We start from the raw sequence: 16,117 nt of genomic DNA on the forward strand, positions 1-16,117 counted from the left end.
CGGGGCTGGCCAGCACGGGGGACAGCAGCGTGGCTGGGCAGGGTAGGAGGTGTCAGCTTCTGTGCCCAAACCCCAGGAGCCACAGCCAGGGTTGGCCAGAGGCCCAGCAGCCCCAAGTCCCAGGAGTGAGGGTGATGTGCTCAGCTCCCCCCTCCCCGCCCCAGCTCAATCCCAGACACAACTGAACCCGGCATAACCTGAAATTTGGTTCAGAGGGGTTTTGTGGTATTTTACTTTGAAACTGTAGCTGGTGCTTTTGCTAAGGATGGGTGAATCCAGCGATGTTTGGGGTTTGGCCGATCCCTCTGACAGGTCTTCAGACACTAGAGGTTTGGACAAAAGCAGAGGGCCTCATGCCAAACCCTTTCCCTTCCCTTTAATTTTTATAGCCAGTGTGTACTTTGATGAGAAACTTAATACATGTGTTTCTGATTCATTTACACATTTGGGGCTGTTGTACTGGAACTTTGCATTTGGAGCATCTGGGAAGCCTCTTTCATCCCCTGGTTTTCTTTTCTGGGGGAAGCCAGACGTCTCAGTTTTCCTGCCACACAGGGTTAGACTGGGGGCGGGGGGGCTTGAAGTTCTAGGTGGCCTTAGACAAGTCCCTTGAGCCCTGAAGGGCTCCGGACTTTGCAAAGCCCCCTTTCCCCCACCTTGAGCCCTGTCCCCTTCCCAGCCCAGAAGAACACCATGGAAATGCGGACACCAAAAAGCAGTTCCCAGGAAACATGAGGCTTTCCAAGATTTACAACCTGAAGCCCAAGCCGAACTCACAGGGAAGCAGGTTAAAGAACGAAAGTGAGGTCAAGTTTCCCAGTTTCATTCACAGCTAACGTTTCATAATCATGCAAGCAGGGCAGCCCCCAGTCCAGGCCGTCCTTAGTCCCTCCCTCCCCCCCACTGTCCCTTGGGACTGGCTTCTTACCATTGCCTCACCTCCTTTGGAATCCCTTCTCATCCTCTCTTTCATCTGCTCTTGAATATCTGTCACCAAGATGTATAGGGTCACCTCCTCCAAGGGCAGGGCTCCAGTTCGGTTGCCCAAAGCCTGGGAAGCCACATGGAACGCTTCACCTTCAGAGGAAGCAATCCCAGCACTAGTGACGGTGTGGTCTCAGATGCCGAGAGCCACTTTTTCAACAAGCTGAGGTGGAGAATGAATAGCTGAGGTTTGAGTAGGATAATAAGGGGTCACCATAAGAGCACTGGGAAACATTTCCATAGAGAGTTTAAGATTTCTCTTTTAGTCACGATATATTTGGTGGTTATACTATTTTCTGGGGCATCTGAAACAACCCTCCGCTGACATGAGGCTTCCGTATCTCCAGTTATTCCATAATTCCCATTAGTAGGAATCCCTCAACTGCAGCAACCTGAGACCAAGACAGTGTCCAGTGGGGAGCGGAAGTTTAAACGCACACTCACACGGTAGCTAAGATGCGGGAACAACCCAAGTGTCCATCAACAACAGTTCAATGGACACATATATGTGGAATCTGCTTAACATGGACAATGACTGAGCCATAAGAAGGAGTGAAGTTCCAATGCATGTGACATCGATGGACCTTACCAACATTATGCTAAAGAGGAAGAAGCCAGGTCCAACAGGACACATACCGTATCATTCCACTTATGTTCGATGTCTACAATGGCCAATCCAAAGGAAGTGGAATGGTGGCGCTGGTGGCGGGCGGGGCAGGGAGGATGGGGACTGAATTTCTAAACAGGAAAAAAGGAAAAAGCCTCTGGAAACAAATCATGGTAACAGTTGCACATGAATGTACTTAATACCACTGTACCGTTCACTTAATTGTTTTCTTTGCCACAATTTTAAAAAGGTTCACACAGGCCCAACCCTAAACGACCCCAGAGGGTAGGTTCTTTGCAGCCTTCTCCCAATATCAATATCAAAGTGCGCTCTGAAATGTCCTCAGATAAGCTTTAACCTTGAAAGGGGGCTACAAATGTTAAGCCATCCCAAACATTCTTTTAGTCAGTGGTCTTGAAAGAATATTCCTGCTCAAGAACGGTGCTACGTCCTGCACTGGGCTAGAGTTCAAAGACTTTCTTCTCGTAAAAAAGATCATTCTCAGTTTCCAAAATCAACATTTCCCCCCCTGAGCCTTTTAGCACTTGATTAGTTGACAAAACCAATATTAGTTTAAATGAAAAGCAATCTGCAGGGCAGTGTAACTCACGGAGCACCGTTCCCTCCAGGGTGACCGAGCTGACGGGGTATGAGCCACAGGACCTGATCGAGAAGACCCTGTACCACCACGTGCACGGCTGTGACGTGTTCCACCTCCGCTTCGCGCACCATCTCTGTGAGTAGCACGCCTGCCCCGGCCGGCCATGAGAGGTGGCTAGCTGGGAACAGGTGTCCCCTGTTGGGTGCGGTAGTTGTCCAGGTGTACCATGACTCTTAAACCTCAGTCATGACTTCCTGTGTCCCTCAGTGAGGGACAGATGCCTGTTGCCCGTTCTTGAGCTTCTGCGTCAACCCTCTCAGTGACCTTCCAGCAGGTGTGGTTTGGTCTGGAAGTTGCCCCGATTCTAGAATGCGGATTTGGGACTTAAATTTCTCTCTGCCACCTGGGCGGCAGTGACGAACAACTGCAACAGCAATAGAAGAACTGATATGCACAGAGCTTCGCTATTGTGGGGTGCTAGTTTTATTGTTCAATTTATAACCCGCCCAGTGTGGAAGAGTCTAATGTTCATGATCCTCTTTGTACCATTGAAGATGCTCAAGTTCAGAGAAGCTGAGCCACCTGCCCATGGTCACACAGGGAGGTGGCAGAGCTGGGAGCTAAGCCCAAACTAGGACTGAGTCTGGCCTGACACTGGAAGCCACCTTGCAGGGAAAGCTCGGGGAGCCCACACATTCCATGATGGGAGAAGTCAGCTAGAGGTATCTGACCTGCCAACAGAGACAGTTCGGGAAAATCTGGATTCTAGTGTTTAAAGAAGTGACACCTTCCTCTTAGAATCCAAACCGAGAGAGAGACTCAGTTCTGTGGAGTGGGATACCTCCCCTCTTGCTGTCCAGCTCTCCAGGGCAATGTTGGTTCAGGGGTGCTCCTTAGTTGGGTGCAGATGGTTGAAGGAGCCCAGTCCTCTGCTGTGTGCCCTGTGCCAGCTGGCGTGTTCTCTGTTCTCACTTTGCTGTGTGTTGGCTAAGAGACATTAGTGGACAGGTTGGAGGTGGGCGGCAGGTCCATGGGGTGCTTTACCCACAGCTGCATCTTCTGCCTGGCTGTGTGGTGTGGACGGGGACCCAGTGGGCTCAACAGTTGCTAGGATGTCACTGTTGCTCTCCTCTCACCAAGTAGCTGTGGGCAGAGACCTCTGTAACGAACAGGATCTCTAGCTGAGCAGCCTTGGACAGCTTCTCGCTAGTTCTCTTGTGCACACAGAGACTGGCAGTTGTGAACAACACTTTCACTTCTTTATTTTTAATGACCAAATCATGATTGCATACGCACATTTCCGTCACAGTCCAGACCAAGACTGGCAGGGAGGCAACTGCCTGGTGTTCAGATGGCCTCTGTGGGTCAGCGTTGTCAATGTGGGAGCTGGGTATCTATGAGAGCTGGACATGGTGTGCAGAGGGGAATGTGTCTATTAAAGAATGAGCCCCGTGGGAGAACTGAGCGAGCAGAAAGCGTGCGGAGGAGCATGGCTCTGGTGAGTTAGGCAGCTGGGAGGTGGAAGTTGCATGTGCGTGGCAAGAGCAAGGCAGTGAGTGCCGTGTGCAGTACGACAGTCGGGGTGGATACTGGGACGCAGACAGTGAAGCCAAGGGCCCACCTCCTACCACACACACGTCCGTGCTGTGGTTGGGTGCAGACAGCTGCTCTGAGGGACAGCCCAGCCCTGGGGCTTCTGAAACCCCCCTATAGGGACTCCATAGCATGTTAGGGAGCTTCTGATCTCCTGCAAGGGGGTTTAAAGCAAACGCTTGACTTACAGTGAAGAGAAGGGTTGCTCTTCAAAGCGGGAGTGAAAAGCAGCAAACTAGGCAGAGAAACAATAGTGATGGAGTTTAATGTCTTCATTCAATGCCATTTATTTTACTGTACCCCACCTGGCTATTGGAGGGAGCAGGGCTTTTTCCTGAGGAAAGGATAGAGCTCATGTTTTGCAAAGGTCGTGAAGACCAGAGCAAAGTGAAGTTCTGGTCGAGTGGCTTCTGCGTCCCCGACATGGACGGATATGTTCCACAAGCCGGTTCTGACCTTTGGGCGGTGAGGGCATCTGGTCACTCATCATCCATTTCCCAGGTGAGCAGTGTGAGACAGAGACCAAGTGATTCATGCAAGGGCAGCCGCTGAGGCCTGGCAGTATGCGAGGCCAGCCCATCTGGCTCCTGAGCCTTCAGCAGTTTCTATCAGCCAGCAGATCTTAAAACTGCAGTATGGACTAGTCTCAGCTCCTCAGGAGCCCCGACTTCCAGCGCATCTGGCTTGCCCAACCTGCAAGGGCAGTTAGTTTGAAAGCTCTCCTAAGATTACATGTTAAATCTACCTTATCTCATTGCAAGTTTGTAATTTCAGGTATTGCTGTTATCCCAGAGTCCTCTAAAAAGAAAAACATACCCAGGCTTCCAAAAGACACAGAAAAGGTGGGAACGTTAAAAATTAGAGCACAGCTTTCTCTTCCAAATGGGCTGGAATTGGTAAATCAAAGACAAGAGAAAATAGCAATTCTGACAATGATTGCTGCTGTTCTGTGGCTCTGACCTTAGTTGTAGCTGAGAAACCGTTGCAGAGACAAGAGGGACAGAGCGTACCCCAATCAGGCTGGGGCGGGGTGTGGCTTCAGGACCCACAGAAGTCCCCACTTTGCCTGTTTCCCCTCTGACAGCTTTTCTGGATGTACGTGGAGGCAGCGGCAGCAAGGACTCTTCTCAGATGAGGGTGATTCGCAGTCAAACCTCTTCCCCTGGGGCAGGGTGCTTGGTCTCCCACTCACCTACAGATCTGAGCAGCACCCCTCAGAGGGGCCGAGACACTGAGCCCTCTATGGAGTCCACAACCAGGGCATGGTTTCTGGAGGTGGGGTCTTCATGAGGTAGTGCTTTGATGACCTTGAAACCTCTCTGTGGTGTGGTGGCCCCAGAAGGCCCACTCTCTTGCCACGGCACAGAGCCGGGGCCCGCGGGGCCAACTCCAGGCTTCTGTCCCGACCTCCATCCCCAGGACTGATTAGCATCTGCTTAGTTTCCTTAGCTCCCACAGCTGACCCTGAGGCCAGAGTTCAAATACAGTGGTTTATTTGGACGCTGACTGCAAGATAGGTAGAGGAGTGAGAAGCGAGCAGGGAGAAGAAGCCATAAAGGGGTGCTGACCACTGGCCACTGCCCAGTCCACCCCCACTCCTGGCTTGCTGCCAGTGGTGCAGATCGGGGTGTTGCCGCCGCTCTTCAGGAGGCGTGAGCGGCTGCTGCTTGGCCTGTAGAGCCCTACGCTGTAGAGCTCCACCCAAGGGACCCAGTGCTGTTCCAGATGATGCTTCTCTCTTATGCTGTTGCAATCCTTGTGGGGCCTGGAGGCATGCCCAGAAGGCCATACGAGGTGGCACAGGCCCCGTGGCTTAAACAACAGACATGTACGGTCCTGCGGCTGGAGGCTGGATGTCTGAGGTCAAGGTGTGGCAGCCTCAGCCCCTCTGAAGCCCCTCTCTTGGCTTGCGAGGGCGTCTTCTCCCCGTGTCCTCACATGGCTGTGCTTCAGTATGTGTCTGTGTCCCAATCTCCTCTTCTTATAAAGACGCCAGTCAGATTGGGTTAGGGCCACCCTCTGGACCTCACTTTACGTTAGTCACCTCTTGAAAGAGCCCATCTCCAAATTTAGTCGCATTCTGAAGAACTGGGCATTAGGGCTTCACCATATGAATTTTGAGAGGGTATGGGGACATCTGAGGCCATGATGGCAAAGAGGTACCTGATGTAGGGGCCCCAAGATTGTGGTTTCGGGGACATCTCTTCCTTGATCCTATTCATCACCACCATAAGAAGGGCCTTACTCATCTCTGTCTAGCCTGAGGGAGTTTGGGGCAGCTAATTAAGGACAACAGACTAGAGGGAGAAATGGAGCAAATCAAACTATGTTGTGACTAAGTCTCCAGGATTCAACTTGGATTGGCTGTGGACTGCCATGGATCATAGAGGAGCAAGAGAAAAATACCATACATAGAATATTTGCCTGTTCTATATCTTTTTTGTTTTTGTTTTTTGTTTTTTGGGTTTTTTTTGGAGAGGTCTTTTTTTTTTTTGGCTATAGAGCGCATGCACTCGCCGGAAAGAAAGACAGAAAGCAAGAAATCACCCCCCGGGGGGGATGGCCATGCCGCAATCCCTCTCCTCCACTCTCCTCTCGGGATCTTGGGCATGCACACACACACACGCCGGGCATGAATTTAAGCCCCCGGGTCTGGGACTCGAACCGCTGTCGACTACATAAAAGTCCAGTGACATAGCTATTATGCCAACTGCTGGCCCCTGTTTGTTCTATTTCTAAGCCTCACTTATCATAGCAGAGTCAGGTAGCATCAGAGATAGTAAAATCTCTCTAATTTCTGTGACTCAATGTATAATACAAAATATTTGGTGTAAACTGATTTCAATTTATCAAATTTAAAATGATTATGGGTAGGTTTTAGGAATGCTGCAATAAATAATATAAAGTATAAGAGAAAAGAAAGAAAAAATATTTGAGGGGTCTTCAAAAAGTTCATGCAAAATGCATATACTAATTTAAAAAACTATACATGTTTTTTTTTTTTTTCACCAAAATAAACTTGTACTTTAATTCTCTTTTTCTGCAAACTTTCTGTAGTCCACTCATATGGCCATATTCTTAGGGGTTTTTCAAACACTGTTAGGAATGGATTTCAGAGCTAGAGAAATTAACAGGCATTTCAGTTCAAGGAATTTTCCTCTTTGAAAACTAGGACATCAGTTTGATCATGTCACATCTCTTGGTTAGTTTGGGGCCATAAACCAATCGTCTGAGTCTCCCCTAAAAGGCAGGTCCAGCGACACACCACGTGTGGCTACAGAGAATCTTCAGAGGGCTGCTGTCCCCTCTTCCTAAGCTTCATTAACCCCAGTTTCCCAATGACGCCCAGCTCCCATGGAGTAGCAGAGGTCAAATGAGGCAATGCACAGGAAATGACCTGGAAATAGACACCGTGTGTTTTTCTTAGAGAGAATGAGACAGCATGGCCCGTGAGGGATGGTCATGCCCCAGTCCCTTTTCCTCCATTTCGCCCTCCTTTGGGGATTTTGGGCACACATGCACATGTGCCTTGTATCTTTATCAAGCCGCCAGGTCCAGGTGAACCACAGTGGGCCATCTGGAATCTGGCTGCCCTAACCACCAGGTTACAGGCAGGCCCTAAATTTGTACCTTAATTCCGGTTTTTACCATGAACTTTTGGAAGGTCCCATGTATTGAGTACTTCATTCGTGTCTGTCACTCTTCTGAATCCTCACATAGATTTTTCTGATCTTCACAACCACACCATGTGAGGACTATGCTTCTCCCCTTTTTATAAATGAGGAAACTGAGGCAAGAGGTTAGCAGCTTGTGTGTGTGTCTGTGTGTGTAGTTGACCAAGTGGGATTCGGCTTTCTTAACCACCAGGCTGGCCCCACTTTTTTGTAATTTGAGTTATACTCTACACATTTCTAGATCTTTTTCTCATTTAATGTTGAATAATACACATTCCCTGTGATATTACAAATTTTTATTTACTTATTTATCTTTAAATAATTATTTAATTTTATTTATTCCTATTATTATTTAATTTGCTATAGGATATGTGTGCTCACTGGAGAGAGACAGACAGAGAGAGAAGGAAAGTCAGAAAGCAAGCCACCAGGTCTGGGACTTGAACTGCATTCGGCCATGTGGGAGTCCAGTGCCCCAACCACTATGTTACCTGCTGGTCCCCTACAAATTCTTATTAATCATCTGTTTTTTAAAAGAGAATTATTTAACTTTATTCATATTATTTTTAGTTTGCCATAGGGCACATGTGCTTACCAGAGAGAGATGGAGAGAGAGAGGAAAAACAAAAGCATGGGCTGCCAGGTCCAGGACTCAAACCACGGTCGGCCACATGGGAGTCCAGCGCCTCAACCACCATGCTACGTGCTAGCCTCACTAATCATCGTTTTCATGGCTGCATGGTCCTTCACAAGTTACCTTTTCCCATCCTGTTGAACAGTTAAATCTCCCTCTTTTTCTCCCCTGGATTTTAAACAGGACCGCAGTAAATATCTTTGTGCCTCAGTCTATGTTGTGTTCCTTGTAACTTCCATCAGATTAATTCCTAGATGTGAAATCAATGTGTCAATGGGTATGAACCATTAGATTGCTTTCCAGAGAAGCATGCCAATTCACACACCCATCAGCACATTAAAATGCCTCTTTCTGGGACTAGCAGGTAACAGGATGGTTAAGGTGCTGGACTCTCATATGGCTGACTGCAGTTCAAGTCCTGGACCTGGCAGCTTGAAAATCACATTAGGTACATGTGCATGTGTGCCCAAAATCCCAGGAGGGGAATGGAGGAGGGGGGACTGCAGCATGGCCATTCCCTGTGGGGGGCGATATCTCAGTTTCCCTCCCCGATGGCAAAAACCTAAAAAAAAAGGCTCTCTCTACGTGGTCATTTTTTAAAAAATAAAATTTACATAATATAAAATTCACCTTAAAAAAAAGTATGTGTGCTGCCAGAGGGTGTGTGCATTTGCCAGAGAGAGAGAGAGAGACAGAGATTAAAAGGGAGGAGAGAACACTTTTCGAAAGGGGCGTGGTCAGGCTGCAGTCCCTTACTTCTCTATTTCTCCATCATTTTTCTCTCTTTTTTTTTTTTTTTTTTGAGAGGTTTTTGCTATAGGGTGTGTGCTCTTGCCAGAAAGACAGACAGAGACAGAGAGGCAGAAGGCGAGAAATCACCCCCCAGGGGGGATGCCCACACCGCAATCCCTTTTCTACCATTCTCCCTCAGGATCCTGGGCACACACGCACACACACTCGGCATGAGTTTAAGCCACCAGGTCCAGGACTTGAACCGCAGTTGGCTACATGGGAGTCCAGCGACATAGCCATTACACCAACTGCTGGTCCCTCCATTTCTCCATCCTGATGGGATCTGGGGCACACATGCACATGCACAGTGTGTTTTTCAAGCTGCTGGGGCTGGGATTTGAACCACCGTCAGTCATATGGGACCCACTTACCTTAACCATTGGGCTATGGGGCCAGCCCATGAGCCCAGATATTTTGATGAGGTTATTGCAGTGGATGATGAAGAGGCAGCTGCGAAGTGAAAAAAGTCAGAAAAGACAATGGGGAGCCCAGGGAGTCTGGGCAGGGTCTGGGTGTGTGTGTGTGGGCGGTGCCTCTTGGTCCAATACAAGGTTGGATTCTTCTTGCATAAGAGCCTTGTGGTGGGGCATCCTTCAGCGCCAGCTAGCACAGTCACAGTCTCCTCCCCTTTGCCACCGCCTGGAATCCCTCCTCTTGCCTCTGCTAGTCTCCTCCAGGAGCAGGGACGTCCTGGAGTCCTGGAGAGGGAATTGGGCCAGAGGAGGCTTTTCAGACTTGCGCTGGCCCCCACCTCCCAGAAGGTTAACTTGGCTTCCTCCCTCCATTGCTCACAGCAGGTTCTGGCGCTTTCCTCCCCGCCAGCCCAGCCCACCCTGCCCGCCTCCTCCAAGGCCAACAGGAGGAATCTTGGTTTATGGGTGCACTGAGAGCCCTGGTGAGCTGCTAGGCAGCCCCAGCCTGCACCCATGCATAGAAGACGGGCCCACAGGCCCAATTTTCAGGAACTCGGAGCCACGCAGAGTCCTTCCTGCACGAGCCACTTAGGAACTCAGTGGGCCTAAGGAAAACTGGGCTTAATGGGAAGAAAATACAAACGGCAATAGTGGTTTCCCTGTGAATGCACACATGTTCCGGAGAACAGCAAATCCTAGCGGCAGTCTGACACTTAGCTTACTATTTTTGTTTGAATAACTACATCACTCACTCTCTCTGCCCATTAAGGCTTTAGGGGATTAAAATATAATTGTGGCCTTTTTGGAAACTAAAATGCAAATCCAATTTTATGGCTCTGCCAGGGACAAATCTTGTTTGGGGGCTAATTGTCCCCTCAATGAAAGTGGTGACTGTTAAATTAGAGTCCTTAGCCAGGGAGGGGAGGGATTGGTTTGCTTTAAAGTCGTAGCAGAATTCTTTTTCAAAAAAACTTTTTTCCTTATTCATGATAGAGCACACATGGGTGAACACTCTGTGTGTGTGTGCGTGTGTGTGTGTGTGAGAGAGAGAGAGAGAGAGAGAGAGAGAGAGGCACCCTCCCCGGGGTCTGGCCACAGCAGGATTCCCTTCCTCCATTCCTCCAGGCCTTGGAGCCTGGGTGCTAGCACAGTGCTCGAGTATCTCAGGCTACAGGGACAAGAATTCTGCCTTTCTCTCTCCCTCTTTTGGCAGAGAGCACGTGCACTCACCAGAGAGAAAGAGAAAGAGAGAAAGCACTGCCCATGAGAAATGGTCACACTTCAATCCCTTCTCCTCCATCTCTCCCTCCCTTTGGGGTTTTGGATATACACAACCAGACACACCCACTCGGCATAATTCTCAAGCCTTTGGGTCTGGGGCTTGAACTACTCATGGACTGGATGCCGTAATCACCAGGCCATGGAGCCTGCCCCCAGCTTCTCTTGAGTAGCACATTAACACTGTGATATGAAGCCAGCCTTTTGCAAAATTCGTTCATGCATGTGTGTGTGTGTGTGTGTGTGTATGTTTAAAAGTGAAACTTCCTGCACAGAAAGCCCTCTCTTTGCCACATTCTCAGAGGTGTCCTTGGCCCCAGAAAGGTTCAGAGCCAAGGACATGCCATGGGTGGCGCCAGCATCCCTAGAGGTGGGGCCTGGGCAGTGTCCAACGACTCATGTGGCCTTGTGCTTGCAGTGCTGGTGAAGGGCCAGGTGACCACCAAGTACTACCGGCTGCTCTCCAAGATGGGCGGCTGGGTGTGGGTGCAGAGCTACGCCACCGTCGTGCACAACAGCCGCTCCTCCCGGCCCCACTGCATCGTGAGTGTCAATTATGTCCTCACGTAAGTCAGACGTATTTGTTTCTCTCCTTCTCCCCGCCCCTCATTGGATCGCTCCAACAAGCACCATCTCTCTCTCTTTCTCTCTGTCTTTCTAAAACTGTTCATTTGTCTCCTGTTTTGTTTTTATTTGAACAATCCAGTTGTTTGGGAAGGTCCAAGCTTTTTCTATGCTCAGGCGAGGGCACAGGAAGCAGTGGGAACACAGAATGGGGAGCCCTGGCTGGGGCGCAGCGGGGTAGCTCCAGATCCCACCATAGGGTCCAGGTGAGGCATGGGTGGGCAGAGGGAAAGGGGTTCCCTTCATCTTGAACAGGGTGGAAGAAGGCAGGAATTCAGAGTTCTCTACCTGTGTGCACTGCCATTCGAATCATCTCACATGCACCTGCTGCTTGGGAGAGAGGAAATCTCCCTTTTCTTTTTTTTGTCTCCCTTTATAACTTGTTGCAAATGATGGTGAATATTTGGCCCCTTAAAAGCCCCAGAAGGTCAAGTTCAGTCACAAATACTTTTTTTTTTGAGAGATTTTTTTTTTTTGCTATAGGGCTTGTGCACTTGCCAGAAAGACAGAGAGAGACAGAGAGACAGAAAGTGAGAAATCGCCCCCCAGGGGGATGGTCACGCTGCAATCCCTTCTCCTCCATTCTCCTCTCGGGATCTTGGGCACACACGCATGCACGCCCAGCGTGAGTTTAAGCCACTGTGTCCGGGACTCGAACCACGGTTGACTACATGGGAGTTCAGCGACATAGCCATTACACTAACTGCTGGTCCTAGTCACAAATACTTTTAAGACCATTAGAAGCAATAGGACATAAGTCTACCTGGGACCATATATGAGGAAGTTTTTTAAAAGTTCATGGAAAAAGCATATTATGAAAAAAACTATACATGCATTTCAAAATTGTTTTGCACCAAACTAAACTTACTGTAATCCTATTTTTCCATGAACTTTTAGAAGTCCCCTGGCATACTCTGCTCATCGTGGCTTTTACATATTAAATCCGAATTGCAGGGAGAAAACACTTTGGCCCCTGCATGGTTATTCTTGAGCAACGAGGTGTGGGCTGGTACTCTGGGGTGACCTCTCCTTCCGTGCACATGACCATGCCAAGTGACTTGCATGTACAGGGACGAGCCCCTGCTGGGAAAATGGAAGAGGCTGGAAGCCAAGCCGCTGGACCCTCAAACCCCTGCCCTGTGTTAAATAGAAAAGTTGAGCCTCAGAAGTCCAAACAGGATGAGGGGAGACTTAGCACACGGTATTTCTCTCCTGTCCTTTCTGCTTCAGCAGCCTTCCTAGTGGCCGTGGTGTCCTCAGAAAAATGTGTCTGGGGCTTCTGGGACTAGAGAGAGCCTCACTGGCTCCCCTCCCTCCTGCCACGTAACACCAAACTCCTTTAGTTCTGTGGGGGCACTGGGCTAGGGCCGCAGGTAGCATTTATAACCAGGGGGAGCGGTCTTTTTTTCAAATCCCACCCATAGCCAGCCTCAGGGAGTGATGCCTTGGGACCTTGAGAGGAAACTTGCTTGGGATGGTGCCCGGGAAGCCACTCTCCTTTGTCTGCTGGACTTGACTCGTCCCACTCTCGCTTTCCAGGGATATTGAATACAAGGAACTTCAGTTGTCCCTGGACCAGGTGTCCACTTCCAAGTCCCAGGACTCCTGGAGGACCGCCTTGTCTACCTCACAAGAAACTAGGAAGTTAGCTAAACCCAAAAACACGAAGATGAGGACGAAGCCGAGAACAAACCCTTACCCCCCACAGGTAACATGACAGCTGGCATCTCTGGGGTGGGGGTGCCTCAGACGCCTAGACATACCTAGGAATGAGGGATCTCTGGCCGCATAGGAGGGTGTCTGTAGAGCCAAGCGAGGTCCCTCGGATGGCCTTCCTACACTGGCAGAGCAGATGACCAGGTGGACTAGTCAAGTCTAGGAAAAAGAAGACGAGATTGGGAAGTTGCCCCATGGGATCCATGTACACTGGGGTTAGAACACATCACGAGTCATAGTAATTTTGTTTGTTTGTTTGTTTTTGAGAGGTTTTTGCTGTAGGGTACATGCACTCACCAGAGAGAGAGAGAGACAGAGAGACAGAAAGCAAGAAATCACTCCCTGGGGGGATGGCCACACCACAATCCCTTCTCCTCCATTCTCCTCTCGGGATCTTGGGCACGCACGCACAGGCGCCCAGCATGAGTTTAATTCACCAGATCAGGGACTTGAACCATAGTCAACTGCATGGGAATCTAGTGACATAGCCATTATGCCAACTGCTAATCCTGAGTCATAGTGTTTTCTAAAGGAAAACTTGCCTTGAAAACAAAAATTGCCAGAAGGTGCATGTGCTCACTAGAGAGAGAGAGAGCCAGTGAGAAAGCACTCCTCATGGGTCATGGTCACACTGCAATCCCGTCTCCTCCATTTCTCCATCCTGTGGGGGTTTGGGGCACACGTGCACACATGCCTGGTGTGTTTTTCAAGCTGTCAGGGCTGGGATTTGAATCATGTACTCAGCCATGTAGGATCTGACTCTCTTCACCACTAGGCCACAGGGCTGCCCTGTCTTTGTTTCAAGTAGTTTGTGAGCTCATTGGCTTGGGCTGCGGGCTGTCTTCCCACCCGGGGTGGGTCACTGAGATGCCTTTGGTATGCACCTACCCCCATGGGACCTTGAAGTAGTGGCTGGGGTATGTCCACCCCAGGATGGAGTGGGCCTGGTAGGATCAGATCTTTCGGGCCGGACAGCAGTGAGCTCCTAGCTCTCAGGCAGGCGCTTCATCCATCTTCTTTGCCATGCAGCAATACAGCTCATTCCAAATGGACAAACTGGAATGCAGCCAGCTTGGAAACTGGAGAGCCAGTCCCCCCGCAAACACTCCCGCTCCCCCGGAACAGCAGCTCCATTCAGAAAGCAGCGACCTCTTGTACGCACCGTCCTACAGCCTGCCCTTCTCCTACCATTACGGACCCTTCCCTCTGGACTCTCACGTCTTCAGCACCAAAAAGCCAGTGTTGCCGGCCAAGTTTGGGCAGCCCCAAGGCTCCCCTTGTGAGGTGGCACGCTTTTTCCTGAGCACACTGCCAGCCAGTGGCGAATGCCAGTGGCATTATGCCAGTCCCCTAGTGCCTAGCAGCCCGTCTCCAGCTAAAAACCTTTCTGAGCCGCCAGTGAACACTGCTCGGCACAGCCTGGTGCCAAACTACGAAGGTGGGTCGTGTTTGCACGCCGGGAAGTGGGAGGATCGGGAATCGCCAGAGGCCGCAGTGGTGGTGGCGGTGGGTGGCAATGGAAAAAGAATCCTCAGGCCCAGGGAAACCTTCCTTTTTCTGCCTCTCAGTAGGACTTGCTATGCTTTGCCTCGATGCAAGTGCTTTACGACAGTGAGGAAGGACTGGTGGCTGCCCGTGTGTGTCCTGGACACTGAAGGTGTAAAGGGCAAAGGAAACCCCCAGTTTAGCCTCCACGAACACCCCGGCCTCCTTCCCTCTGAGGGGAAACTAAGTGACTTCAAAACCATCCCTATGCACTAAGAATGGCCCAGCTATGTTTATTTTGCAAGATTACTTCCTATACCACCCCAAAATGAATAAGATTTTCTTCCCATGCCAGTTCTCAAAAAGCAGAAAACAATGGAAGTACATGGGCTTAGGGACCCAGATGTCACTCACCAACCCAAGGCAAATAACAAGCCCTGTGGGCCTTGGTCTCCTCACTGGTAAAATGGGCTCATAAGCAGGTGATGTGCTGACCCCAGGACTTGGGCACACAGTAGGTGCCTGCCTAGTACACACCAGTTCAACAACAGCAGAGACGAGAATGGCCATCTAGCCTTCTCCTCCCGGTGGCGGGCAAGTAGGTGTTCTTTGTGGAGGTGCCCCCGGCTGCCCAGGATTTGCTCATTGGACCAACCCCAGGCCAAGGGTGGAAGGTGAGGATTGAGGACTAGCTGCAGGAGATGTATGCCTGGTTCCTCCAGACCTGACTGCTTCAGGGTGTAGACCAAGACAGCCAAATGTCCTGCAGTGCCACTAAAAGTGGGTCAGTGAACATCAGGATGATGTGCCCAGGAAAGGATCACCCTTGAAGAGGAGTTGAAGAGGCGAGCTCCTGGGTTTCTGTCCTCTCTCTCTCGGGTTCCTGCTTTCTGGGCAAACCCCGGGTCTCTCTCGCTCTGTGCTACGACCAGCCTTATAAGGCTGGGATATATTTCTCCTCCAAATTTGAGAAGAGGGGTCGATCACGAGAGAAATCTAGCATTCCTGAGGGTTACTAGGATATGTCTCCAAAGCAGCCACGTTAGAAAAGCACACCGAAGCAGGGCAGTGTACCTTGCCCTGACCAGGAGAATCTGATCCCTCAGATTTGGAGCTCCCGAAACTCAACCAGTGCACTGGGCCCCTCATATAACCGAGGGAGGGTTTTTTCTGAACCTCCAAGGAAAGACAAACCAAATGTCTTTGACAACAGCCACCAAAACTGTTATCCACTAGAGATCGGCTTGAAATTATTCTTTTTCTTTGTGTTTGGGAGTCGGCTAACAATATGACACACGGAATTTGATTTTTATTGTTATTTTAAAAGCAAAAGAGGTTAATGATTCCCCTCTCCCCCACACACTTGATTTTAAAAAAATGTATCAATGGTGCTAATGTGACCAACTTTCTATTCTTTTTGGTTGTAAAGGGGGACAAAGATTATGAAGGTAAATAAAGCCAAGGGAGCTCATTGATTTCAGGCATCTGATAAGTGGGAGGTGATTAGTTATGAAGCTGCTAAACAGAGCAGGGTGATTCTCACCCACTGCCCACTGAGAGGAAAGCAAAAGTCAGGGCAGAGTGGGGCCACCTAACCCTAGGGCCCCTCTGGCCTGTAGACCCCTGCTTGTCCAATAAGGTGGCCACTAGCTGGTGTGGTTATTGAGGTTGACATGTGGCTTAAAACTGGCTGTAAGTAAACCATGTACACTGCAT

The 16,117-nt window shown here is 49.8% G+C and overlaps 1 protein-coding gene across 1 annotated transcript in view; it reads left to right on the plus strand.

Annotated features, from left to right (window-relative positions):
* SIM2 (SIM bHLH transcription factor 2) overlaps positions 1-14,487 on the plus strand; it is a 48,240-nt gene extending 33,753 nt beyond the window's left edge. The window contains 5 exon segments of the mRNA XM_027770967.1: positions 2,221-2,327; positions 10,995-11,142; positions 12,740-12,908; positions 13,946-14,378; positions 14,381-14,487. Coding sequence (XP_027626768.1) covers positions 2,221-2,327; positions 10,995-11,142; positions 12,740-12,908; positions 13,946-14,378; positions 14,381-14,487 — 964 coding nt within the window.
* The last annotated feature ends 1,630 nt before the right edge of the window (positions 14,488-16,117 follow it).

This window comes from Tupaia chinensis, unplaced genomic scaffold, assembly GCF_000334495.1.
Source record: "Tupaia chinensis unplaced genomic scaffold, TupChi_1.0 Scaffold000175_1, whole genome shotgun sequence".
NCBI classification, from domain to species: Eukaryota; Metazoa; Chordata; class Mammalia; order Scandentia; family Tupaiidae; genus Tupaia; species Tupaia belangeri.